Source organism: Buteo buteo, chromosome 4 (assembly GCF_964188355.1).
Source record: "Buteo buteo chromosome 4, bButBut1.hap1.1, whole genome shotgun sequence".
Taxonomy (NCBI): domain Eukaryota; kingdom Metazoa; phylum Chordata; class Aves; order Accipitriformes; family Accipitridae; genus Buteo; species Buteo buteo.
This window is the reverse complement of record NC_134174.1, coordinates 29,848,332-29,873,487: the sequence shown is the minus strand read 5'-3', so window position 1 is coordinate 29,873,487 and position 25,156 is coordinate 29,848,332. Positions and strand designations below refer to the sequence as shown.

At 49.5% G+C, this 25,156-nt stretch overlaps 1 protein-coding gene across 1 annotated transcript in view; it reads left to right on the top strand.

Annotated features, from left to right (window-relative positions):
- The window catches only part of CDH23 (cadherin related 23), a 212,050-nt gene that overhangs the window by 78,998 nt on the left and 107,896 nt on the right, over positions 1 to 25,156 (top strand). Inside the window, 2 exon segments of the mRNA XM_075025382.1 lie at positions 16,284 to 16,478; positions 19,603 to 19,731. Of these exon segments, the coding sequence (XP_074881483.1) occupies positions 16,284 to 16,478; positions 19,603 to 19,731 (324 nt within the window).

The following is a 25,156-nucleotide window of genomic DNA, read 5'->3' as shown; positions in this document are numbered from 1 at the left end:
TGCTGCAGGGTTAGGTTTTTTTTCCTGCCTTGGCAAAGGAGCCTGGCCCTCTCCTGGTCTTCATCCACAGCCCTGGTCGGTATGACGAGGTTTAGTCTGATTCTGCCGAAGGGATGTCAGTGCTCGGGAAATGGCTGTTGACTGCAGCCAGTGTCTCCAAGTGAAGAGTTTCAGCAAAGAAGGCTTTGCAGGGTTTGTGTGGGTTTTGGTTTGTGTCGGGTTGGTTTTGTTTGGTGTGGTTTTTTTTTCCCCAGGTAATGTCAAAGGTTTAAGCCATGCTAATTCTTTGGACCTGGCAAGGATGTTGGCAGAGCTGGGATCTCTTCTGCTGGTTGAAAAAGGACATGATGAACTGAGAGGGAAGGAAGGAGTTGTCCCCGTGTTTCTAAAAAAGGGCCAAAATGCAACTTTTTTCTTTCTCCTTTGTTTTCTCTCTCTTTCTCCTTTTCTACCTTTTTCCTGTTCTTTAACATAGAGATCCCTTGCTGGAATATGCTTTCCATGCTGGTGCTTTCTAAGCCTTTTACTGGTGTATTATCCCTGCAGGAGATGTTGTGGTGAGCCTGTAGGACCCAATTGCCTTGGTTCTTGTGATGTTCCCAGGGGTGTTCAGAGATTGGGGCCCCTTTTAAAAAAAGACCCAGCCCAATCCTGAGCACTTTTATAATGAAACACCAGGTACTTTTAAAAACCACTTAAAGTATTTTTAAAATCCACTTGCCACAATTGGTGTCACTGATTGATTGCTTTCGACCCCTCTTCTGATGTGACTCCACAGTATGCTTGGTTGGTTCTTTGGGTTGTATTGCAAAGGCTGGTTCCTTTGGCAACGCTATTTGAAATTAAAGAGAAAAATTGTTTGCCTTAACGTAGAGTTACAAGGCATCGGGCCGATGCGCAGAGTTGCGGCAAAAAGCGTCATCCTTGCCCCAAAAGCTGATAAGGTAGCAGTGAGAGGGGTGCGAGGACTGGTTCAGGTCGTGTTGTAACACGCAAGCAGAGCGCCATTGGGTTTTGCTACCATCCCTCCCAAAAGCGAGGTTAGGGAGTGGCTTGAAGGAGAACTTGGTGGCTTTGCAAGAGCTTACAGAGGCTTTCTGCTGGCCGGGGGTGGGGGCTTCGAAAGCCTAACGATGCCAAATGCAGCCCAGGACTGCGGAGGGCAAGACCGCTGGAGCTGAAGGAGCTTGCAAGGGAGACAGGAGGCTTTAGGAGAGGGCTCTCAAGGCTGGGTGCGAGGCCCGTGGTGTTCCCTTGGCTATTAGCCTAGGAGCCTTCAAGGATATTTTCTGGAGCTCTCACGGAGTGTGTTGACAATTTAGGATGATGTTTAATGTAGCATTACTGAGCTACAGTATTATAATTGCTTGCTTGTATTAAAGTTTATCCACAAAGCTTTTCTGCAAGAAGAGAGGCACCAGCGTGCCCCTGACGAAGGTTTGAACCCTGGTTAGCGCAAAGAGCGTGATGAGCAGGGGTGAGCGGAGGAGGCAGGTCTAGGAGTGCATAAGAAAGCATCCCTTTGGAAAGTCCTGGGCAGTGGTCCTTCCGAAGAGGAGAAGGGCAAAAGAAGGGGAGCCTCACACGGCGACTGCCTTGTGCTCCTGTGAAGAGTAACGTGCGATGGATGATGAGCTTGTGGCCATATGGCTCTGTCCTTCCTCTGCCACCCTTAAATCTACCCGGCAAGGTCTTTTATGGAAGAGAGGTATGGATGCTTCTCAGGCCAAGTGCTCTGGATGGAACTTTATGCCTCCAGTTTCAGTCTGGAAATGAATAGTACGAAAGAAAAATTGATGTTTTGGCTTACCCCACTACTTGTCCCTGGCGTCCCTTGCTCTTCCACATGGCGGGGGGGGCAGATCACCATGTCGTGACATGCAGGGTATGGGTACTGGCAAGGGAGAGGCTGGGAGGGAAGCATCTGGGTAGTTTTTGAAAACCTTTGCAGAAGCCTCAGCTCTTCGTAGTGTTTCTGGGTGTTTTGCGTTGCTCTTGGAGATGAGAGGTTTAAGGAATAAGAGAGAAAAGGAAAAAGTTGTTATTTTTAATGTGAGGATGCATCTAAGCCATGTCCAACATGATTGCTTTTGTGGGTCCACTTGATAAGCTGAGTTTTTGAAATCTGTCATTAGAAATAGGGTGTTTGTGCTGTGACTTAACCGATGAGGCGACCAGCCCTGACCGTGTCCCACGCTGATGTTCCTGCCATACCCTCTGCGCTTCCCTCTGCCTCCGCCGCCTCGTTGCAGCCTCAGACTTTGCCAAGGCTTGAACGATCTCCCCACCTCCTGGTCGGGTGGTTCCTTGGGGATTTAGAGGCAAAACCAGCCGATTTCATTGCTTTAGTAGCACAAAGCTGTTGATTGTGCCAGAGGCAGGTATTCAAAGCTGTGATGTGCGGTTCCTCCGGGGTATCAGCTTGGCACTGGTCCCTGCTCACTTTGGGGCCACCTCTTCAAAAGCAGCTCCTCCAGCCTTTGTTTAAAATCAGGGGAGCGAGTGCCAGAGTGTGAATCAGCGTGCTGTGCTATGGTAGCAGGGTTTGCAGCATCTCAGCCTTGTAAACGAGGGGTGGTAATGTTATTCCCTAAGTAAATGCGATGCAGGGATTGTTTAGCTTATCCCCATCTTCAGATTATAAGAGCAGAGGTATGATGAGTTGGGTCTGCGCTGGCTGATGGCATTCCCAGTGTAACAGCATCATGCTGAATGGGGTACACTGCCCTTCTCCCTTGGGTACTGCTTTTTGCCAAAATGAGTCACCTGAAGGTCTTCAAGGTCATGCCGGGAGGTTGAGGTTGACCGGTGCCCGTGCTGATGTGCCTCATTTGGAGTTTCAAGTCAGCTGAAGGAGAGTTTGGGCATGGCTGGGGTGCAGAGCATGCACCTTAGCTTTGGGGCTTTTTGCCTTTGCTTTCCTGGGGCTTGTCTAGGGTGAAGGGGATGGAGAGAGAAACTTAGGTGGGCTTAGAAACTTGAGCTCACCTAAGACCGACAGACAGTAGGTCCCTGCCAGACATTGGCAATAAGCTTCTGATGGTGGTGACAAGGAGGTGAGTGAAGGCGAGAAACAGCAAAAGAAGAGAGGGGAAACCCTGTTTTATTCGTAATTGTGAGTTTTGTTAAGTTTGTAACCTGTAAGCCAGTGATGCTAAAGAAACAAAGTTGGGCAAGTAATCCATTTGCTCAGCTGTGAACGAGAGCAAAGCCAAGGGAAGAGAAGAACTGAAGTGACCCATGTGAAAAGACAAATAGACTTAACCCCATTCCTCGGGCAAGGTTTGGGGGGATTAAGCTGGATTTGTGCCTGTTTCCCCACCGTGCAGATGCTGCCCTGAGCTAAAGGTTTTGGCCTAGAATGAATGAAGGGAATTCCAAACCATTGCTCCTTTAAGTCACCCAGATGTGCCAGTCAGTGCAGCCGGTGAGCTGAGTCCTCTGAGGAAATCCTTTTCGTTGGGAATCCTGCTAGATGGGGAAACAGCACGACACGAACACAGTCATCCCGGCTGATGTACCAAGATCCCAGCCTGGATTAAAGAAAAGCAAAGCTGAAACAAAACAACCCAGAAGTTGAATGATTCAAAGAGCTTTATTGCCGCAAACAAGCCCTCTATATTGTAACTGCGACTTGGAGGGTATGTTGCTGACCAGAGGAGAAGAAAAGCCCCGGTGACGTGGCTACGCAGCTGCATCCGATGGTTTGCGTCCCTTCCCCTTGCGCCGGGTGCTTGGCTGCATCGCCCTGCGCAGAGCAGCCCCTAACGCGGGATGCTCCTGTAGTGGAGTTTTGCCTCTGTGAGGAAATTAGCTGGAGAGCTGTGAAGCAAGGAGACAGTACCTCAGAGCTGCCTTTTCCCCATCACCTGCACGGAAACCCGCAGCCTTGCTGAGGGCACTGATGGGACCAGATCTGTCTGTCCTTCCCTCGGGGTAGGACCTAAAACGTTTAGTCTAACTTTAAAATGACAGCCTCGCTAAAGTTACTAGTTCCGCGACGCTTCATGAGTTCCTCCACCTGTAGCCAGAGGTAAGGATTACGTGCCTCTCTCTCTTTTCTCAAGAGGCTGATGACTTTATCGACCCTTTTCCTGCTAATACTGCATTTCCAGTTCACAAATAACTGCTGTGTGCGTCTGCATGGTTAGCACAGTCACAGTAAATTCAGAGCATTACTCAGTCTGTGTTTAGTGTTGAAGGATGCTCTTTTATTGTTCTGGAGCTGGACATCAGTGTCTGGTCTGACACAAGGCTCTGCTTCCCTTTACAAACCTTGCTGTGCTCCCACTTGCCCCTTTTCCTCTCCTTTCAAGACAGGTTGGCTCCTGATGCTCTGTGCTCAGGCACCTTCTTTCAGGGCTAGGAGCTTATTTATCATGTACCTCAGAGCTCTTGGGTAATTTTTCCTGCCTGCCTTTGCCTCTGATCTTCCCAGGTGGGAAAAACCTTATTGTCATAAGAAGGTGTGAAAAAACCAACTGTGCCACGCAGAGTAAGATGAGCATGTTCTGCTTAGAGCAGAGGGCAGGCTCTGTCCTCGGGGTGCCTCATCCTCGATGTCGGTACGTGGCATCGAGTGTAACAGTGAGACAAAGCTGCTCTGCACGTGGGTACGGCGTCTAGCACTAAGCAGGGAGTTTTCAGGACAAAGCAGGGAAAGCTGGGTGTCGTGTGATGATAAACCCATCTTTCATAGCATGCATGCTAGCAGAGATGAGTTTGGAGCGTGTGGCACATATGCCATTCCTCACGCTGTCGCACTGGGATGCTGCATGAACTTGGATTCTTCCTTTTTCTTCCTCCTGTGGGTTGCTGGGTCTCCTGTCTTTATTATGTGTCTTAATTAGCTTGATCTAGCTCCTTTGCTGTGTTTTCCCAGTCTAGCAGTTCAAGGGCAAGTCAGTAAGTTGTCATATATTGTATTTTTAAAAAAAATATTCCCCATACACTCCTTTGTCCCGGGTTTGTAACCACTCCTTCTGCCTGTGAGCACTGCAGCGGTGGTGGGAGACAGCAAACTGGGGTGCTAGAGGGATATCCACATTGCTGGAGTCTCTCCGGGGGAACTATGTCACGACATGGCTCAAGAGAAACGCTTCGTGCTGGAGTTTGCTCTTTTAGCACGAGCGTTTCAGCAAGAGCAAAGCCCAATGACGAGACCCAAGCTGAACTGTTATTGATCCTTCCTCCGGTAATAAAGCCATCTGCGGGAAGACAGGGAAATATTTTTTGAATCAGCACAGCTGTATGGATTTTGCTTTCGCTCATGTTGAGAGCGATACCTGCTCTCAGGCTGCTGCAGAGGCTCTTGCAGGAGTTTCTTTTTGATGGATCTTTGGGACCTACAAATCACAGACTTCAAAGTGAGTTGTTTCGGGTTTTTTTCCTACTTTTCTGAGGACAAATTACTTGCTCCACCTATGGTCAGAAGTGAGCCACTCTGTGCTGTGAAAGGCACTTTTAGCTTTTCTACCAGAACAGGGGATAAACAAGCAGTAAAATAAATAAATAAGGTGGCAAAGCAGGCAGGTTTCTGTCTGCCTGGCTAAAAGGGTAGTGCAAGAGATGGAGGAAAGAAAGGTGATCCTCTTTACAGGAATGCATGTGCTAGATCAGAGGATCTTTTGAAGACTCGAGATGGTCATTGAGTGCGTGTGGGATAAAAGAAGGAGATAGCAAGAAGTTCTGGCAGTGAGTTGACTTGAAAGCAAGTCCCAGTTTCTCCTTGGCCAGCTGGGCTGGCCGCTGGGTCCTCCTCCAAGGTGGCTCAGGACCGCTCAAGAGCCAGGGAAAAAAAGATACCGGCCTGGCATGGAGAGGAACATGTGAATAGATAATCACCCACAGATTGCATGTATATATTTGCAGTATGCTGTATTAATGAATGCAATACCTAATGATTCGTGGCTATTATTTGAAGGGCCCCACTGTTACAGATTTATTTGTCATTTCTTGTAATAACACCGATGATAATGAATTCATTTGTATTAATGCGGGTGTCGTGGACTTCCGTTGATATTCTGCATTAATTAATGTACCATTAAAAGAAAGTGTCACCCAATTAATATCAAGTAGAAGCAATACTGCCAGTGTCCTGTCATTAGGGTTTCATTTGTAATGCATTGTATTAACGTTCTGCCTTAATGGAAGTCATTTGCAATTCGGAGTGTCACCCAATGGGCTGGCATGGGGGTGCCAGTTTGCACCTCTTGCGGCAAGGGTTACCCAGATGGATCGACGGGGACAGGCTGCCATTAAGAGTAACCCCCGTTACTGCCTGGGCTCGGGCACGGCAGCCTGCACCACTCCTGTCCTCCCCGGCTCTGGCACGGAGGGCTGCTGGAGGTTGGTGCGCTGCTTCCAGACATCCTTCCGTCCCAACTTCAAGGCTGGTGCGTTAACTTAACCCACCTTCCTGACCTCTCCCTGGGTTTAGAAAGTAAAAGTTAGTGGCGACTGCAAATAAAATGGGATATAAAAAATAGGATCTGCCCAGTTTATGGTAACACCCCAGAGCAGAAATCGGGAAAGGGATTTTTTTCTCTTGCCCCATAATGTATGTTGGCTGGTGATTTGATTTTGCTACTGAATTTTAATATTTGAGAGAAGGGATGGTGGAAAATCTCACCGGCTGCTGTGGGTCAGGGCTGCCTTTGCTTCCCCAGACAAAAGCTGCCTCTGCCAGTCCTGAGCGCTGAGGCAGGAGTGGAGACCTTGACTGTGGCCACCTGGATCCACCTGGTCCATGCCCACCGTCTCCAGCAAGATTACAGCCGAAGGGGTGCTGGGCCATCTGCGGTGCATGCCCTTGCTCTGAACGCCCTCTTCCAGCAGGAAAATCACACCAGCAGGAGCGAAGCGGTACCATCGAAGCCAGGAGTTCTCTGACTGACAGGTTTTCACATTCTCAGCATTTGCTTCTGACTTTCAAACGTTTCGTTAGACCATCTTGGGTTCCCATCTGCTGTCTCCAAAATTGAGACTGACATAATAGCAGCCCAGGAAGGCAGCACGGGCTGCCTCCCAGCCCTTGCTCCGGCCCTGCCTGGCTTCTCGAAGGCTGGAGATGGATAATGGGCAGAAATGGGAGAGAAACGTGGCTTCTCCAATGGGATTCGGCTGCAGGTGCCGAGTTAGTGAAGTGTTGGCTGCTTCACTGCCCTTTTCTTCTGTCCCCTCCCAGGGCAGTGGGGTGATCCCCCTTCCTAGGAGAGCTGTGGTTTTTGGTTCAGATATAGGACTCTGCAGTTACACATTAAAAAAAATAGATATTGGTTCAAACCAGTTGGCAGCAATCTGCTTGATGTCGATGGTCTGTGCCCTTTGTTGTTTACCCATCTCCCAGTCTCTGTTTTCACTCTTCCAGATGATTGGTAAAAATGTCAAATAATAGGCAAAGACCTGCAGGTTCCCAGCAGGAGTCCATTAAAAATACACTTGCCTGATAATATTCCTTGTTTACAATTGTATTTTGAGGGCTCCATGCTAGCTGACTGTGTTGATTTTGAATTATTCTGTGTTCATCAATCTCACAGAGCACCAAGTCATGTGGCTTAGAGAAGATGATGTATGTGACTTTGACTCCATTGCCCTTTTCGACCAAGATTGTTGTCTGGTAGAAAGACGAGAGAGAGAATAGAGCAGGATCTATTGTCTGTCAGTCTTGTGGGAGGTGGTAATGCTGCTACTTCCCTTTAATTCCCTATTAGCCAAGAGTTACACTGAGGGTTTTGTTATTTCACCTGGAGTTGATATAGCTGAGAGGTCTGAAGTCTCTCCCATTGAAGAAATCGCTCTGCCCACCCCGCTGCCGCTCCTCGGTGTTTGCAGGGCTGCCGAAAATCATCAGGAACGGTCCAGTGAGCACCTTGGCCATCGCCTTTAACACTCCTTGGCAGGAGTTATCAGACCTGCTGACTGAGACGTGTCTCGCTGGAGGAGGCTGAAAACGTAAAGGTAGACTGCTTTGTCCCTGCCGGAGCTCTCCCCACCTCTTTTCCAAAGACGGAATGATCAGCCTGGGTTTTTCTGATCTCTTGGACTGTGCTTCTGTGCTCACTACTTTATGCTAGTCTAGCTGTATGTTTGCAGCAGTCCATGTCGGTGGCTTTTTGGTTGCTGGAAAGGTTCCCCTGCACAGAGTATAAGCCCGCTGGCATTAGCCTTGCTCCTCTTCATTACTTCTCGTGGAGCTGTGAGAAGCCGCTCATGGTCTCCTGAGATCTAGGGCAGCAAATGCAAACCCAGGGCGCAGTGTAATAACTCGAGTTACCTCGAAATAGGGGCTGTCGAGGGAAATGAGCTTCGACAGACAAAGCTGGCTGTCTGCTTAAATAACTTGGTAATAGCGTGGGCAGGATGGCTTCTTGAAAGCTGGTGTGGAACTTGCTTTCTTCTCTTTGCTCTCTTTCTCCTGGTGCTTCACCCACCTGGCTGCTTTCTGTCTACTTGTTGGCAGGCATGATAGTGGTTGTGCAGGGCTGGCTGGGGATGGGGAGAGACTGAGCACCAAGATGAAGGCAAGGTTCGGAGGGAGGGAAGAGAGGAGCAATTCCCTGGCTCTGGTGGTTCGGGTGGGGATGGAGGTCATGGTGCAGCTCCTGTGCAAGCCCAAGCCTTGCATTTGCTGTGGTCTAGGGCGTGCAGCTCCTTTTGCCCCAGAAGCTGCAAATTAAAGCTCTGCTGGATAGTGGTTTTCCTTTCCTCGCTTTCTCTTTTGAATATAACTCCATTCTGGATGAGTGCTTGAGCCGCACGGCCACTCTGCTGCTCTGGAGAGTGGAGAGCAGGGGTTGACAGGTCCCACTTATCATATCACTGCCTGGAATGAGCCAGTTGGGAAGTTATAAATAAGAGGAGGAATGTTGTGGGTTCGTTCATTTTCTTATTAGCATTTCCTTCCTCTCCCATCTGCCCTCTCTTGCCTCTCCTGGGCTTGCCCCTCAAGACCTACGCTGCAGAAGCGACGGGTGCCATGAGGAGAGGTGGCAGAGCTGCTGTGTGCCCAGTTTTTGGGGACGCTGTGCTGTAAAGCAGCCATCTGAGCCCCGTGCTGGCAAGGGCAGAGTTATCTTCGGTGGGAAATGGGGCAGGTTTGGGCTAGGAAAAGCGAGCAGCTTTATCCCAGGGGATACCAGAGCATCCTCTCCCGTTTGTGGCAGTTTGCCCTCTGTCTGCTGAGTGCTGTTGTCCTGCCAGCGTGATGAATCTGCCCGTGGGCTTGCTGGTTGCGACGTCCCTTTCTTCAGCTCTGTGCATCAGGTCGGGCCGTATCTGCCGTGAATAAACGCTCTCAGCTCTGAGGGCGGTTATCCAGCCGCTAATTCAGTCTCCAGCTCCTATAATGCATGTATTCCAGCTGTGTTTATGGTGTTTTCAAAAGCCCCTCAATTGAATTATAGCTCTGTGGTGGCCATTTGCCAGTGTCACCCAATAATGAGGGAGGTCACTTAATAGAGATAGCAACAAGAGATACATATTAACGAGAGCTGATTGAAAGGTGGGGTGAAATTCAACCAAAAAAATAAAAAAAAAGGAAATTATCAGGTTTTAAAATCAAACTTTGAAATTGGAAATTGCTTGGCTCGGGCTAGCAGTAATGCAATTAATAAATGTAATTAAAAGTGTAATAAAGAATACAGGAATTGGAAGTCTGTGCACATCAGTGCGAGCATTTAGAGCTGGCACGCGAGCAAGGGACCCAGTCTGGCAGTCAGGCCGCTTCTGAGATGGAGCCTGGGGAGGGAAACCAAAACCGGGGGCTGGTTTTTCTTCTCAGCAGAGTCTGGAAGAGGGGCTGGCACTCATTCTGGCTCTGCTTTCACAGCTATCTCCTGCAGCAAACGAGACTCGGACAGGAATAGGTGACTTAAATGCGTCCCGGGCAGCCCAGGGATGAGGGAGCCAGGATTTCAGCTGTAGCAGAAGAGCACTTGGATTCAGCGTCAGCTCTGTTACGCAGCACCTCTGAGATGCCCTGCCTTGAGCAAAAGGCATCAACCCCTCCTTCCTGCCCTGCGATGAGATGGGATTTGTGGGAGCATCTTTGACTCAAGCTGAGGGATGTCTGAGCCGGCTTTTAGCAGAGCGCAAAGCTCCTTTCATCTGCCCTGCTGCGCGGTGGCGAGAGGCAGGGAGAGGGAAAAGAGCTGCCAGGAACAGCAGCAGGGAATTATTTAAGAGTAATGGGTTGACCTGAGATATAACAGGAGCACGAAGCAGCGAAGCATCTCCTGATGGGAGCGGTCAGCTCCCACCTTGATGCAGGGAGAAAAAAAAAGCAGGACCCGAAATAGGGCTGGCGAGACTGTTTCAACGCTGATGCGAAGATCACAGCGCGGGCAGCTCGGTAGGCTGCCTGCCGCTCGAGCCCTCGTGCCCGTCGCTGTATGCCCCCCAGTTCGTTTGCATCGCCTCCTCTCATCTCATCGACCTTCAGACAGCTGTTCGGCCAGATTGCCTGCCGTTTTTCCACATTATTTGCATTGGTACAGCATGCGCGCATCCGCATCCTAATCATTTCTACCAGCTTCTGCTGGGGCGCTGCTGGGTGACTTTGCCCTGGGAGGTCAGATGGAGGTCCTCTACGTGGCCAGCAGGCTTGGAGGGACCATCCCCAAATAAACCCAACTAAATGTTTCTAGTGCCCAATCAAAGCTTGTAGCAACCAGTCTGCAGGTTGGAAAAGGGGATGTATTTAAGGAAAGGGATTATCCGAGAAACTGACTCCCAGATCTCCTCCGCTTCATCTCCCACCTTTCCTTCTATCTGACTCTGACCCTGCTGTAAAAAAGTCAGCGCCACATATTCCCCCTCTCAGCCCTTTGCCTGCAGGGCACCCGGTGTCAGGCCAGTTGGACGAGACTGATGGATCAAGGCACGTTTGAGGTGTTGGCGGCCCGTGGCCCGTGAAATGGTTTTGCTATGGTGGAAAGCTCTCAAAGGCGCTGTGCAAATCTGCTCCGTTAGCAGGGTGAGCGGCTGGCTGACAGCCAGAGGGTTTTATACGCGCTGGGACCGGGCACCGTGGGCCCGGTGAAACGGCACGGATGCTGGCTTTTCTGCAAAAAGCCTTTTCTTTTTAGCCCTGTCTGAAAGAAGAGCTCGTTCACGTAGCTTTACATATGCCATAAAAATTGTCCACCCTAAAGTTTTCCTTGATTTGGGAGTTTTTTCCTCGGGAGTTCCTCACCCAACCCATCTCTAGTCCTTGCTTTGCCGGTAGGGTCCTGCCGCTACGTTGGTCCCCAGTGCTGCTCCAACACCAGCCCGGACCCCAGCAGAGCTGGCTCTGCAGCCCTTGGGGAACATTTGGTGGCAGACAGGAGGAGACTGTGCTCTGATGTTTTTAGGGAGTCCTGCCCAGCACCCACCGTGTTCAGCTCCGGCCGTGTAACCTGCCTGGTAGGGTATGTCGCATCTCCGGAGGCTGCGTCTCCTCCGGGTCGTAATCCGCCTTGTATTGCCGCCTTGCATTGGAGCGGCAGCCATCAGAAATTTTATTACTAATGCATTTTATAGCAGGCTTCATAATAAGATATTAAAGACTGTAGGTGTGGCCAGAGAGCGAGGTGTAAATATTGTAAAAAGGCCCTTTTCTGATAACCTTTTCTTCAGCCTTAGGTGCGTTTTTGCAGAGAATATTGTCTAAAGGTTTGGTTCCCTAGCTGCCAATGTTCCAGGGTTAACCTAGGACGTGTCTGTGTCTGGTCACTCGTGCTGGAGGGTTGCGTGGGAGGTGACAGCCCAGGCCAGGGGAGGTGTTTGCTGCAGTGGATCACACTTGGTCCATACCCATGAGCATTTTTGGGTGGAAACACAACTTCTTTCTGGTCACTCAAACACGCATATTGCCTTGTTGTACTGCTGTGTTGGTGTGAGAGAGGCAAGGTCTTGGTCTCTCCTTCGCCTCTGTCTTGTGCAGCAAGGTCCCTTCGTGTTTGGATAGGGATTTTACGGTTGTTCATTCCTTATTTTAATCCAAGTCTATCCTTGCTATTGGTGATATACTGAAATGGAGTAGCCATTTCTTGTACCTCGCTGCTTTTGGTTTGGTCTTCCCGGTGCTTTGGGTAGCCACGTGTAACACGCTGTTTCCATTCAATATTTCCTTCCAGCAAAAAGAACCCACCGAGCTTCTTTGTATAAGATTTTTACAACAGTTTGAACCTTTCTTATTCATTTATTGCAAAATGAGGGATGGCCTCGCTACCTTGCACCCTGGCATCTCCGGCCCATGCAGCTCAGCGGTGTTGCAGCTGGAGCCCTTTAACTCCTGGAGCTGCTCCTGCCGAGCTGTTGGATGAAGGATGGGGAGCTGGAGACGGGTCCGGAGCGGGTCCCGCTCCCATTTGCCCTCCTTCTTCTCCACGGGAGGCATTTGTCTGCATGTTTATTTTTATCTCACATCTGCTGGCGTTGTAACAAAGATTTAATGATATGACACAGTTTTGTCACCAGTTCTTTTTTCTATAGTGAGTGAAGCTTCGTCGCTGGCTGCTGGAGAAAGTCGAAAGCTTTAAAAATGACAAAATTTGGCGACTCGTGTAGAAAACTCACCTGTTTGCCACAAGCACCTGTAGGCTGTCGTCTGTCTGTGTTTCTTTTTTCCTGGACAGAAAAGATAGAATTTGCTATTTTTGCCTGTCAGTGAACTAAGCATAACCACAATTAATCTTTGCTAAGGAAGAACAGCCGCGAGGGACCGGCAGAAGAGTCCTATAAATGGGCCAAATGCTGAAAATGCAGAAACACGATCCGTCTTGAGCTGGCCTGGCATCTCCCTGGGATGTGCCCTCTGCCTGTTATTTACCATCAAACACAAACCCGAGCGAGTTCTGTTTATACAGATGTTTTGCTCCATTGTTTAGATGATGGGCCGCATCTTTTGAGAAATAATGACGTCGGCCTCCCGCTGAGGAATATCTTGAGCCTGTTTGACCCAAAAATGGCAAGAGGATTTTAAAGACATACTTCTTACGCTTTTTAAGGCAGATGGTCTGAAATTCCTCTGAGTCCTGACTGCGTCCTGCCTGGGCATGAACACTGAAAATGAGGCCTTTTTTCCTGGAAGACTGTCGGTATGGAATGTCCGCATCTCACAGCTGGTTTTGCCTTGCCAGAGGGGGTTTTTTTGGCTTGAATTTGAGCTGGGGAAAAAAGATGCATTACCCAAAGCACTTCTCATAGGTCTGTATCCTTTGACCTGTGTGCTGTTGGGAATAAGGGCGTGCGTTCAGTAGTGAAATTCTCCCACTGACCCGTGCGCTGTGGGCAGTACCAGCAATTTCCCCCTCTGAGATCATGCTGTTCTGCTTCAAGCTCCTGTAATGCTCCTCCTATTGCCCGGGAGCCCTTCTGTTCCCCTCTTAAGTTCACCTACGCTATACTTTGCTGGTGCACCCACCCTTGCGGTTGCAGGTGCCCACTGCCCCCCGCTGAGGTCCTGCCCTGGGTCCCTCCCAGCCCCTCAGATGCTTTGGTGTAGATGCCCGTGACCGCTTCCCAGGACCAGCCAGATCTTTGGCCAGAGCTGATAGCCGGCTTGTACGGCTTTCGCTATCCTGGCCAATGAGGGGATCTGGTCAGCGAAGCTGTAAAATAAGGATAAAAATACAGTAATCGCCAAGTCGGAGCTCAGGCAGCGTCTGCAGGGGCTGGAGCTGACAGCACCAAAGCTGGTGACCTCAGTGTCTCTCCAGGCAGCTTCTCCTTTGGAAGGACGAGGAGATGAACTCTCTTCAAAGCCTGCTTTTGGGCTATTGTATGAAATACAATGCCGGGGAAATCAAGCTCTCCTCTTTCACAGCCGGCCGCACAGCCCCATAATCACGGGTGACCAGAGCGGATTTGCATGTTAAAAGGAGTGGCTAGGGCACTTAAACAGAAGAGGAAACATATTCATCAAGTCCAGATTTATCCTTATGAATATTATTATTCCTGGGGACAATATACCCCAGACCTCATCGGTGCAACCTCGCATCTACTTTTTTGCTGCCTTTCCCCTCCTCCCCCTATTAATGGTTAATTTGTAATGCTCTTCGTCCTGACATTGATACCCTGGTGGCTCTGGGAGAGGAATGTGAGAAGGCAGTTGTTGGAGCATGTGGACCGTGGCGGTCGAAGCAGTGCCCTGGCAGCAGCCAGGGGAGGGCTGCGGGATGCTCCACGCCTGCTCCCAGCTGATGATGGCTTGGGGGAGGCAGGTAGCCCAAAGAAGGTTGGGGAGATGCTCTAGTCCTGTCTGAGAAGGTGTCTTGGGAGTGCTCGGAAAGCAAACACCCACCATAGCCCCGCCATGAACGGATTCTCCGCCTCAACATGCTTCCCGAGCTGAAAAAGTCCCGGTTCCTGAGCAGTCTAAATGCACAAGCCAGGATTAACGGGCTGTGTGCATGGCACCAAGTCAGGGGCTTACATGGCAGCAGGGCAGATCTGGGTTAAGCGTGCCAGGAAACGAGCAGTTGTAAGGCAAAGGATAGTAAACTGCTGGGACAAATGGGCTGGGGAGGATGTGGTGTCTCCATCACTAGAAGGCTTTAAGGATGGCAATGATTTAGGTGTAACACGGGGACAGGTTTCTCTTTTGAGGTCCCTTCTAGCTATATCTTTTATGCTTTTACGATTGCTGATCACAAAAAAACTTGAAGGTGCTTTAAAAAATAATCCTCAGGCCATGCCCTGGGAGGCTTTCTTTAGCAGCTTGATTTAGAGGGAGGAAAAAAAAGAAAGCAAATGGAAAGCCTAGGTGGGAACTGCAACCTCTCACAGCTCGGCAGAGGTGACGCTGAAGTAAGGAAAGTGGAGTTTTGCTGGAGGCCGAGGCAAGCTTAGATGTCAGAGCATCCCTGCAATGCCTTGTGGCTGGATACGAGTTGTGGGACGTGCCCCGGGTTCCCTGCTTTGCCCGGCCAAGCTCGCAGCAAATCCTGCCCACCTGCCTTGAAGGCAACTTTCTGCTGGCCTGAGCCTCACCGGGAAAAATTCAGATGCTTTGGTTCTTTTCTGGTGCCTTCACCTGGTATTAAACCAGTTAAATCAGATCTCCAAGCGTGAAGCCCTGGTTTCTCATGCTTTCTAGTGGAGGTGGTGGGCTGGGACATCCTTGCTGAAGCCCTGGCTGTGGTTCACCGCAAGCTTTGCGGTTGCCCAAAAAACCTGAAAATGGCTCGGTTCGTTGCTCAGCTTTGGCCAAGGACTTGCAGGAGGAGCTCCGCTTGGAAGCAGTGCCCCATCTTCTAAGCTCTGCCTCTTCTCAAGTCTCCTTTCCACCTTCTCAGCACTTCACGATACTTCTCTATGAGCTGAGGATAAATAATTTAATACGAATGAAGTTAACAATAAAACGCAGAGGCTTGGGAAGAGGTTTGCAGAAATAATCCGTATTATCCCAACTGGCCATAACCAGCTGCTGTCACATCTCGCTTCCGACCTTTGCTGTCTCCCTTTCAAGTTTTAGCTCTTTGTCAACCCTTACCGTGGCTGTGAACGTGTTACAAACGTATGGACTTGCCCAAGCGGTCGTGATCCGTGCGTACCTGCAGCCTGTGTCTCTAGCAAAGCCTTTTTGCTTGCGGTCTGTGCTTCTGCCTTTAGAGAGACAAGAATATGCATTTAAGATTTGCATAGGAACATGCAGCTGTTCCACCAAAAATGGATAATTGTTCTCCCTGCTGTGAAGTTAAACAATAAGAAGTGCCAAACTGCATTTGCCATTGCTGATTTTGTGCACTCAGCTCCATATTTTATGCATGTAGATTAGTTCCAGATTTATGACGATTTAACTGTTAATGCCTGCGTTAATCGGGCCAGGTTCTAGTTGCTGTGGAAACTATAACTTTGAATTTTATGTAAAGTTCTGTGTTGCATTTATTGCGGTTTTTTTGAGGCTCTCTCGTATTTAATGTCTTATGGTGAAAATGGAGAGGGAATCAGTGTTGAAAATAAAAGTGCCTTTGGGCAGAAAACAAGTTTCAGCAAAGAGAGTAATTTTTCTGGAAAGTTGTGATGTCTGGGAAAATAAGGGTTCGTGATAGAGTGCCATCTTGACCACAGCTGTATAACTATTATTATAAGTGTGTAACAACTATTATAGCTGCTGCAATACTGTCATAAAGAAAACAGCTGTATAACTTATAAATGTCCTGAAAATATAGTACTGAAGTTCTTGGGTCTCTCGATATTCCTTCTGGTGGGCAAAGGAAATTGCTGATGTGCGTTTGATGGGAAAACAGGCTGGTGCACAATTTTACCGACATATTATTTTTTTATTGTATTTCCAGAATACACCAGTGGGCACTCCGATTTTCATAGTGAATGCCACGGATCCAGACCAGGGGGCAGGAGGCAGCGTGCTTTACTCCTTCCAGCCTCCTTCCAATTTCTTTGCCATCGACAGCGGCCGTGGCATCGTGTCGGTGATACGGGAGCTGGACTACGAAGTAACTCAAGCGTACCAGCTCCAGGTCAACGCGACGGTGAGTCTTACCCCGGCTGCTGCAGAGGAGGAGGTGTTTTCTGGAGGGACTGCAATGGGGAAGGAGCTGCTGCTTACTTGTTTTATTGCCTTACTCTGGCATCTTCTCGGGCTCATCCGGCATTTTCCACTTAGGAAGGTGTTATAGCAATGTGGTGCCTGGGTAGTTTCATTTCACTGCTGTGCAGCTCGCGGAGCACGGCTGCACCTCTCCAACAGCATCTCGCGCGTGTCGGGGCCTCCTGCGTAAAGGCGAGCAGCTCCCTTGGTGAAAAAAGCCAGCACGGGGCATACAGACCATTAAATTCTCCAGTCTCATCCCTTGTGCATCGTGGCTTATTACAAGTGGATTCACCTATATTAAACCTCCTGAGCCTCACTCCAAGTTCAGGCACCAAGAGTTAAAATTTTAGTGGACAGGGGAGAAACCAAGGTCCTAATTACAGTCAATACCACTGTACTGGGAGGGGACCCCTGGGAGATGTATGTCCAGGTGGCCACCATGGCAAATTCATGCCCCACCTGAATGGGAAACTTCTTTCCTGGGGTCAAATCTAGCCAGAGCTCGATGGGGAGCCTGTGAGTGAGGAGCGCTGCACAAGCAGGCGCTCGGGATGAAGGCTCCTTTCCCATCTCAGACGCAACAGAGGAAGGTGACATTCAGCCCTATGATACATTTGACCAACTCTGCATTCAGGAAAGGGGGGTGAAAAACCTTCCTGACTGCTCCAGGCAGCTGGCTAGAGCTCTTGAAGCATGTGATTCAATCAAGATCATTGCCTTGATGCCGAACCACAAATGTCACGAGGATGTGGAGGGCTGCGCGGGGCTGCTTTGCTCTCCACGGCCACGGAGGCTGGGCATTCGCAGGGCCACAGGCAAACAGCTCAATATTTCAGCCCAATCTCTACGTGTCTGAGGCTGTGGAATTTTCCCCAGGAGCTTATTTTTCCTGAAATGTACCTCATTTAATTTTAAGTACTCTAGTGATAAGAGGCCTTTCCCGTTGTTTGTTTCCTTATCGGTCTCTGTCACCAACATGCTTTCCCAGGATGTGTTGTTGAACTGTCCAGTGGGTTACAAAACATGGGACCAAACACAAGCCCTGATGGCCACATACCTTTCTTCTACACGGCGGATTCTGGTTTTTCTCAAGGACACAAGGATGTCACCTGGGTCCATCCCGCTCCATCTAGCCCTGTATCCCTGGTGCAGCTGCCAGCAAAGATCAAATGGGGGCATATCTGGTACTTGCTACCTAATACGCTCCTGGCTTCTAGCGATTTCCAGCTCAGGGAGTTCAAAGACTTCAATATTAAGTCTCTGAACTGGGCTTGATTGCAGCTGTGGGAACAACTCCTCGGCTCAGTCACTGGTAATTTCCAGCAGAAGGGCAATGAGAAACCCCAGGGCAAAGCTCAGCCCGGGAAGAAGGATAAGCAACACCAGGATAGCAGGAGCTGGAAGAGCAAATGCAGTCTCTTGCCTGCCTGATGAAGAGTTGGCATGGTCCGGAGTGGGAACTGGGGTGATGGGGAATTCGGGGTGGCTGCAGGGGCTGCAAGAAGAGCCATGGAGCTGTGGTTCAAGGCAGGAGCCATTCGCTCCCAGGGATGTAGGCAGCAAGGGCAGAAAGAGACTGGAAAGGGCACTATGAGAGACAGTGGGTGAGGAAACTTGCAGTGCGCTTGCTTTTTTAGTGCTGTCTGTAATACTTTAACCAAAATTTAAGAGGTGAAGGGGAGGGGAAAAAAACATTATCTGAAGAAACAAAAGACTTCAACCTGATAACGCTAACAGCAGAGTGCGAGTCAGAAACAAGCATCCATCCAGGCCATAAACGCTGAGGCCTGCAGGTTAAGAGGATAATGTACAAGCTGTGTTGTTGAATACGGTTTAAATTAACATTAATCTTCTGGCAATCAGTCCTTGCTGCTGTTCAGAGCCATTTTGCAGAAGTGTGCGGTAACCTCTAATGGTCGCCTTTCACCACAGTGCTTGATTAGGGGGTAAGGAGAGATTTATTTCCTTCCCTTCGTGTGTTATCTGCTCCTTCTAGCACAGGGCTGTGGGCATTGGGGTCACTTTTGAGCACCCTTGGGATGAGGGTCCAGCAAGAAAACGGGTGGCAGCACACACTGCTGTTGCGTTGGCTGCTGGAGAAGGGTCTTGCTCTGGGAAAGTGCTTGCGGCTCCATCCTGATGGGTTGTGATGGGCTGTAAGGGAGATGATGCTCCTGCTCGGAGCATCAAAGCGTTCACAGGCCACCGCTGTTCCTCACAAGATTGCTGCGTGCTTGTGGCCCTGCAACTGTGGAAGCAGCTTGGTTTGCGTCAAAAGGCAGCTCCTGCTTACCCTGATCCTGCCAGTCCCCGTGCAAGGCGGGAGGGAGAGGTTTGCAGTCTGTTGGAGCCAAAACCATTAGCCCAGTAGAAAGGAGGTTGCCGCTGCGAGGATGTATCCTGCGGTTCAGGTTTCCCCTCTGCTTTCTGCGCGAGAGCTGAGGCACCCTACGAAACCAGAAGCAGCCCTCGGCGTACGTACCCTCCGCCAAAGCTCGGACCAGCAAACGCAGAAAAGAATAAAGCTGCGACTGCAACGCAGCCCGCGGGGTTACGGAGAGCGGCAGAAACGCGAGGGAGCTGGTGGGCTTTGTCGTGTTCCAGTCGACAGAGCCCAAGCTGTGCGGAGGCATCAGCGCTGGGGGGTATGAGATGCTCGGCTGTGATGTGCTGGTATGAAAGTCTGCTGGCAAGCAGACCTGGGTCTCACGGCGCGGGGGTGCCCTAGGGTGTATCTACATTAGGAGGGAATTTATATTTTGAAGTGTATGCTGAACAGTGTTGCTGCTTTTCCACCCAAAATGTGATGAAAACTAAAGTGGTGCTTGTTTTATTTTAAAGGGCTAACGCTGGAATGATATGCGTATTGTATTTCGGCTTAGAGGGAGGTATAGTGGACAATAATTCCAGCAGGTAGCTTGAAAACGAGGTGATTACCCGGACTATTTAGAATTTTTGACCCAGCTACAACTGTGAGAGACTTAATACTGTTGAATAATTCTATTTTTCTGATAGAAATTCTTTCTCTTCCCCCCCCCTGCTTCCACCCTTGTTTTTTCAAGGACCAAGATAAAAACAAGCCGCTGTCCACTCTGGCCAACCTGGCAATCACCATCACAGACGTGCAGGACATGGACCCCATCTTCATCAACCTGCCCTACAGCACGAACATCTACGAGAACTCGCCTCCGGTAAGGGCTGCTGCTTCGCTCTGACATGCGTGACCATGGTGTTGCACAGGGGGGCCAAGGGAGGATGGAGCAGGGTTTGGGACAGAAAGCACAAGGTATCGCAAAAGAGCTGGAGGAAAACCTCTTTGCAGAGATATTCGTCCTTCCTTCCACCCATGTGCATTGCTCTGCCCTGATGGTTGCAGCTTGGGTGCAAAGCGGAGCCCTGTTTCCATGCTGACGTGCAAACGCTCCGCATCGTGAGATCCAAATGGCATCCAAAGAGAGGCGAACCTTTCTCTTTCTGAAACAACATGTTTCAAGCCAGCTCCAAAACATTTTGCCCTTTTTAAAAAAGACAGCCTAAGCAAGGAGGTTTGGGAAGCCTGAAACCTAAATAAAATCTTTTCCTAAACGTTTTTCTTTTAAAAAGGCTTTCTGTTGTTCTTAGCACACAGTCACCCCATTTCCTCCCCACAGTGTATATGCATGCCAGTTCTAATAGAAAAGTTGAAGAAAAATGTAAACATTCCTGAAACGAGGCAGTTTTGAAAATGCCAGAATCATCAGCCATTTCAGCACTTCGAGCATTTTCCCCCCAGGTTTTGCCAAATTGATCCAATCATTTTAGTTCTTCTGAAACTTGGTTTGTCAGCAAACTCGCTGTTTGTGGAAAATGTCTCCCGATCTCTAAATGCAGCAGGGCTTTCCCCCCCCCCCCTCCCCGTAGCAGAAGATGGGGAGTGTGGCGGGCAGGTTTGGCTTTGGGAGCTGTTAGCTCTGCTCCCAGCAAGGGTGCCCAGGACCTCCAAGCCCAAGCACCAGCCCGGCTCAGTGGCATCCACCTTCCCAAGGCACAGCTGTGCATCCCATCGCTTCACCTATCGGGCAAATATTTTTATATATGGATGGAAAAACCTTCTGTCCTAAAATTGCGGTGCAGTGTAGGCATCTGTAGTATACGTGCATCCTGTAATGTCTCTGGTGCACTGGATCCGAAATCCCTGATGGCTCAGTTCATGCAGTGGTAGAGGGAACTCCAGCTCACTTCAGTTTATGCTTTTTTCTTCACTTTGGAGCAAAGCGCTGGCTCTGACGGCAGGGAGAGTGCTGGATCAATAGGGCTGAGTCCTACTGTCACAAATCCCGCCATCAGACAGCACATTACCTGTCTGCTGGCCTGAAGATGGCCAAAAAATGGCTTCATGAATTACTTTCATGAAGTGAAAGTTTCAATGCATTTCAATGCTGTTGAGATTAAGGAGTATTTCTGTGGTGGGCAGCGTGAGCTGCAGGGAAGAAAAAAATGCAACTTAGATCACCCTTAACTGGGGGAAAAAAAGCCTTAGATGAAATTATCGAAATGGAAGTCCCATGAGTATCAAAAATTATAGACTGCGTCACCGTCATGGAGTGACCTGGTATCCAGCAAAGGGGATCTGGGGATCTCTCTCAAATTAATGATATATATTAAGGCTGGAGCTCAACAATCTCTTTGTGTTGATTCACTGATGCGCATCACGGTTATTCCCAGAACGTACACTGTTTGCAGTAGGCAAAGCAGCAAATAATCACTGTGTAACCTGACGCAGGGAATGAATGAAGGAGCGCTCACCAAACTGTCAGCATGTCTTCTGACGGGTTTAGAGATTGTAATTTCTCTTGGCCCCATGTAATGTCTCCAAAGGAATTGAGATATCCAAGATGGATAGGTGCCACCAGAGACACAGTGAAGATGACAACTGCTGAACACGGGCGGTACTTTTGAGGGGTACTGCTTTCTGGTTTGGACCCAAAGTCCCATCCTTCCCGGGAGAAATCTCCACTGCTGGCTGAAACAAGGATATGGCTTGCTATGGCAAGCCTGGGGTTTAACACGTGCGTTTTCATCTTTCCATGGGAAGTGTCATCAGCTCTGCCCTACCACCCGAGGGAGCCAGTCGCAAGCGTGGACTGGAAACTGTCACGCTGCAGAATGGCTTGGTTACCAAAAAGTTAACGGCAAATTTGAGTGAGGAGTCTGGGCTTGGCCAACTCCTGTCCAAAAACAGGCTTCCAAGTCAAGCCAACGGGCCGTAGTGCATTTGTGGGCGACATCTGCCCTGCCGTTGGGCTCAGCAGGTCAAAATGTGCTCGAGACATCCCAGCCCCAAACCTACGGAGCGGAGACTTGCTGCTGCTCCACGCGCCCACTCTCCGTCTCTCTTGCCTCTCTTTTTATCTGTGGTGCACAGCATGTCTGTGTTCCTCTATCAATGTATCAGGGAAGAATACCTCATCTAAAGTGTATACATTACCTAATAAAATCCTTCTTATTTGGGATTATTGCATCAAATTTTAATTTCCTCACTCGAGTAACAGCATGTCAGCCAGCCCGTCAGTGAAGAGCCGATAGAAGGTGAAAAGAGTGGATAAACTGCAGCAAATTACCGCAAACAGATCTCTATCAGCCCTTTGACTGGAATTGACTGGAATTAAGAAGTGAGAAATAGGATTTTTTTTGCCGTGGCAGCTCTCTGAAGCGCTCCCCCCTCCTCCTCCTGCTGCAACGCTGGGCTGTGCTTTGCCTTTCAAGTCCCTAATCTTGTAAGAGAAGAAGAAAAAAAAGGGGTGGAGGGGTGCGAGAGGGGAGAGGAGTGCTGTTGTAGCTCTTATTTTTCTCAGGCTGGGATCTGGTAGCACGATTTAGAAGAGTTTTGGGCACATGCTTATTCAGACACTGAGAAGAAAGAAATTTCTTATCAGGCAAAAGAAGAGGATGCAGCGGGGACTTTACTGTCCCTGGAGGTGTTGTATCTTCTTTCTTGACGCTGTTTATCGTCCCAGCACGCCTCAGACATCTCTCCCAGGGCACCCGAGTGCACCAAAGCTGCTTGCAGCTGTGGCAAAGCTTGGTGCTGTTGTATTTTTCATCCTCTGGGTCTTTTTGGGTGTTCGTCCTCACAGCGTCTGTAGACTGGATAGCATCATCGATGTTTTCCAGGCAAGTTAACAGGGGCTGGAGGAGAGGGGCCATTTCCCCTTGCAGAGATGCTGTTGGTGTGATGAGGCCCTGCTTTTGGACCTCAGCTGGTGCATAGTCCAGCCAGCATCGCAGCTTCACTTTGGGGATGAAAGAGGAGGAATCCGCTCGCTGAGAGACAAGCTGAGGCCCATAAAAGTATGCTTTATCCCACAGGGAGCCACGTGAAGGAAGAGGGGGGGCAAACCCCGCTTGCTCGTGGTCCCAAGACTAGCAGTTGTATTCCCTTGCAATAGCATGGTACAGGTACGTGTCAAATATCATTAAAACAGTTTTAATTCTTCAGCACCATCCCCCTCCTCCTCAGAAACTCCTTGGGTTGAAGAAATAATGTAGAATCAGTGCTATTTTTGCCCTAGAGTCTTCATAGCTCTGAGTTAATTCTTTCTTACAATATTTCCAGCCCATCAGTGTGAACACTTTATTAAAAGCTCAGGATTTTATTAAAAAAGGATTGATTTACCCCTGCCCCTCTTCAAAAAACCCTCAGATTTTGTTTGGATAATGTGCCATTCTTTATTTTCTTTGCCTTTTTTTAAGCATAGGCTTTTCCAGATTATTACTTTTCTAAACCTTCTTCCTCCTTCCCTAGAGGGAGAAAGTTATTCTGTTCTGGTGCTTTGGTCTATACCCACCAGCCGAGTCCTTTCCTTGCAGCCACCGTTGTCTGCGGGAGGTAGGCAAGTCGTTACTTGTTTTAAGAAACCTCGGGAATATTTGGGAGTTTCTAAGAGCCACAGGTTCATGCCGCAAATACGTGGGGTGAGCCCTGGGCAGAGCTGTTGGTGCTGGAAGTCAACTTGGAGTTTCCATGAGTAAGTGGAAGCCTTCCTAGATGTGTTTGGCAAGAGACAGTTGGAGGATCTGATTTAGGGGTGCAGTTGGCTGTCTCAGGGAGTCAGGGCACAGCATCTCCTGTCCTTGCCATGCAAAGACCTAAATAGGGAAAGGAATAGTGTTGTGGTTTGATAGGATTTTGGAAGAGAAACTGGAAATTGTTGAGATGTGGTTGGCTCGAGACCTATTTTTGCCATCGTGGTATGGCCATGATCAAGGGCTTGTTTCAGTTTGGGGTGTTTTGCCATTTCTAGTCTCTCCGCTCTGGTTGGTTATCTCTGCTGGTATGGTGGACAAGGCGCTTCATGATCATCATAGGTACTAACAGATGAGTACAGCCTGTGTGTAGTGTCATGTTTCGCGTCACATCATCTCACTCCAACGCATGCTGAATGGGAATACTCCTTGTTGTTGACCGTGCTGAACAATCATGCTCTGAGGCTGTCTTCATCACTTGTCACTCACTACAAAACCAATAATTGCCACCAGCAACGTGGATAAACTTTATGCCTGTCCTGTGGCACTTGTTCAGCCTCTTCCTTAGAAGGATCAAGATTGATCCTAAACATTGTGTGGATGTTCAGGGAGGGATCATCCGTTCCCAGGAGCTGGGATCTGCCAGTCTTGTGGATATTGGGAGACTCTTGTTAAGGAGCTGGCAGGAAGAAGGGAAACCGGGCAGGGTGTGAAGAGGTGCCCATATCCGTGCCCTTGTTGTGGTTCCAGGAGACGGCATCCACGAATGGTAGGGAGCTCAGCTCCGCTACGGCATGCGTTTGTCGGTCACCGGTGAAGTGTGGCTCATCCCCAGGAGGGGCTGATGAAAGGGCTTGTGGAGAAGGAGACGACACACGGGGCTGCAGGGAGAACAGGGGGAGACCCAATCTCAAAAACCAGCAGCGTGCGTGGAAGCCATTATCACAGGCTTGCCAAGGATTGGGTGAACCTTAGGGTGCTCTCTAGCGGCCCTCATTCTTGAGATCGGATGTCTGGATCATTTCTTTCCTATGGATGTCTGTATGGCACGTGCTGCTGAGATATCCGAACAAGATTCCCCCTCCTCCCCTCCCAAACTTTCCCTGCTACAACATCTGCGCTCATCCTTTTATCTCTCCCGACAGCCCTTCCCCTTGGCTCCTACGGGAGGGACCTTTCCCGCAGATAAAGCGGCCGCAGCGTCAGCGGGCCAATTGCTATTCCTCGGCCATCGCGGGAGCCCTGCCTTCTCCCACAGCTGCCTTCCCTTTGAAATGTGCCGCACGGCAGGCGACGCTTATCATTCTGCGCCGCTCCCTCGCTTTTTGACAGGCGATGAGCGAGCTGTCAGATGGACCAAGTGCCTTCACCCACCGCCCCTGCCACAGGGGAGCTCTCGTTTTGCCAGCGAGCGGAGCGGGACTCACTCCTGCCCTTTGGGGACGGCAGATTAAAGCAGAGTATGCTGGGGGAGAGCATGCTGGATTGCACGCCTCTCCCTTTTTTTTTTATTTTTCCTCCACTTTGCCTTGCCCTCCTTTCTGCATCCCTTGTTCTGCTTTCCCACCTGCTCCTTTCCCACTTTTCTTGTGCTTTTTATCTGTCCCTGCT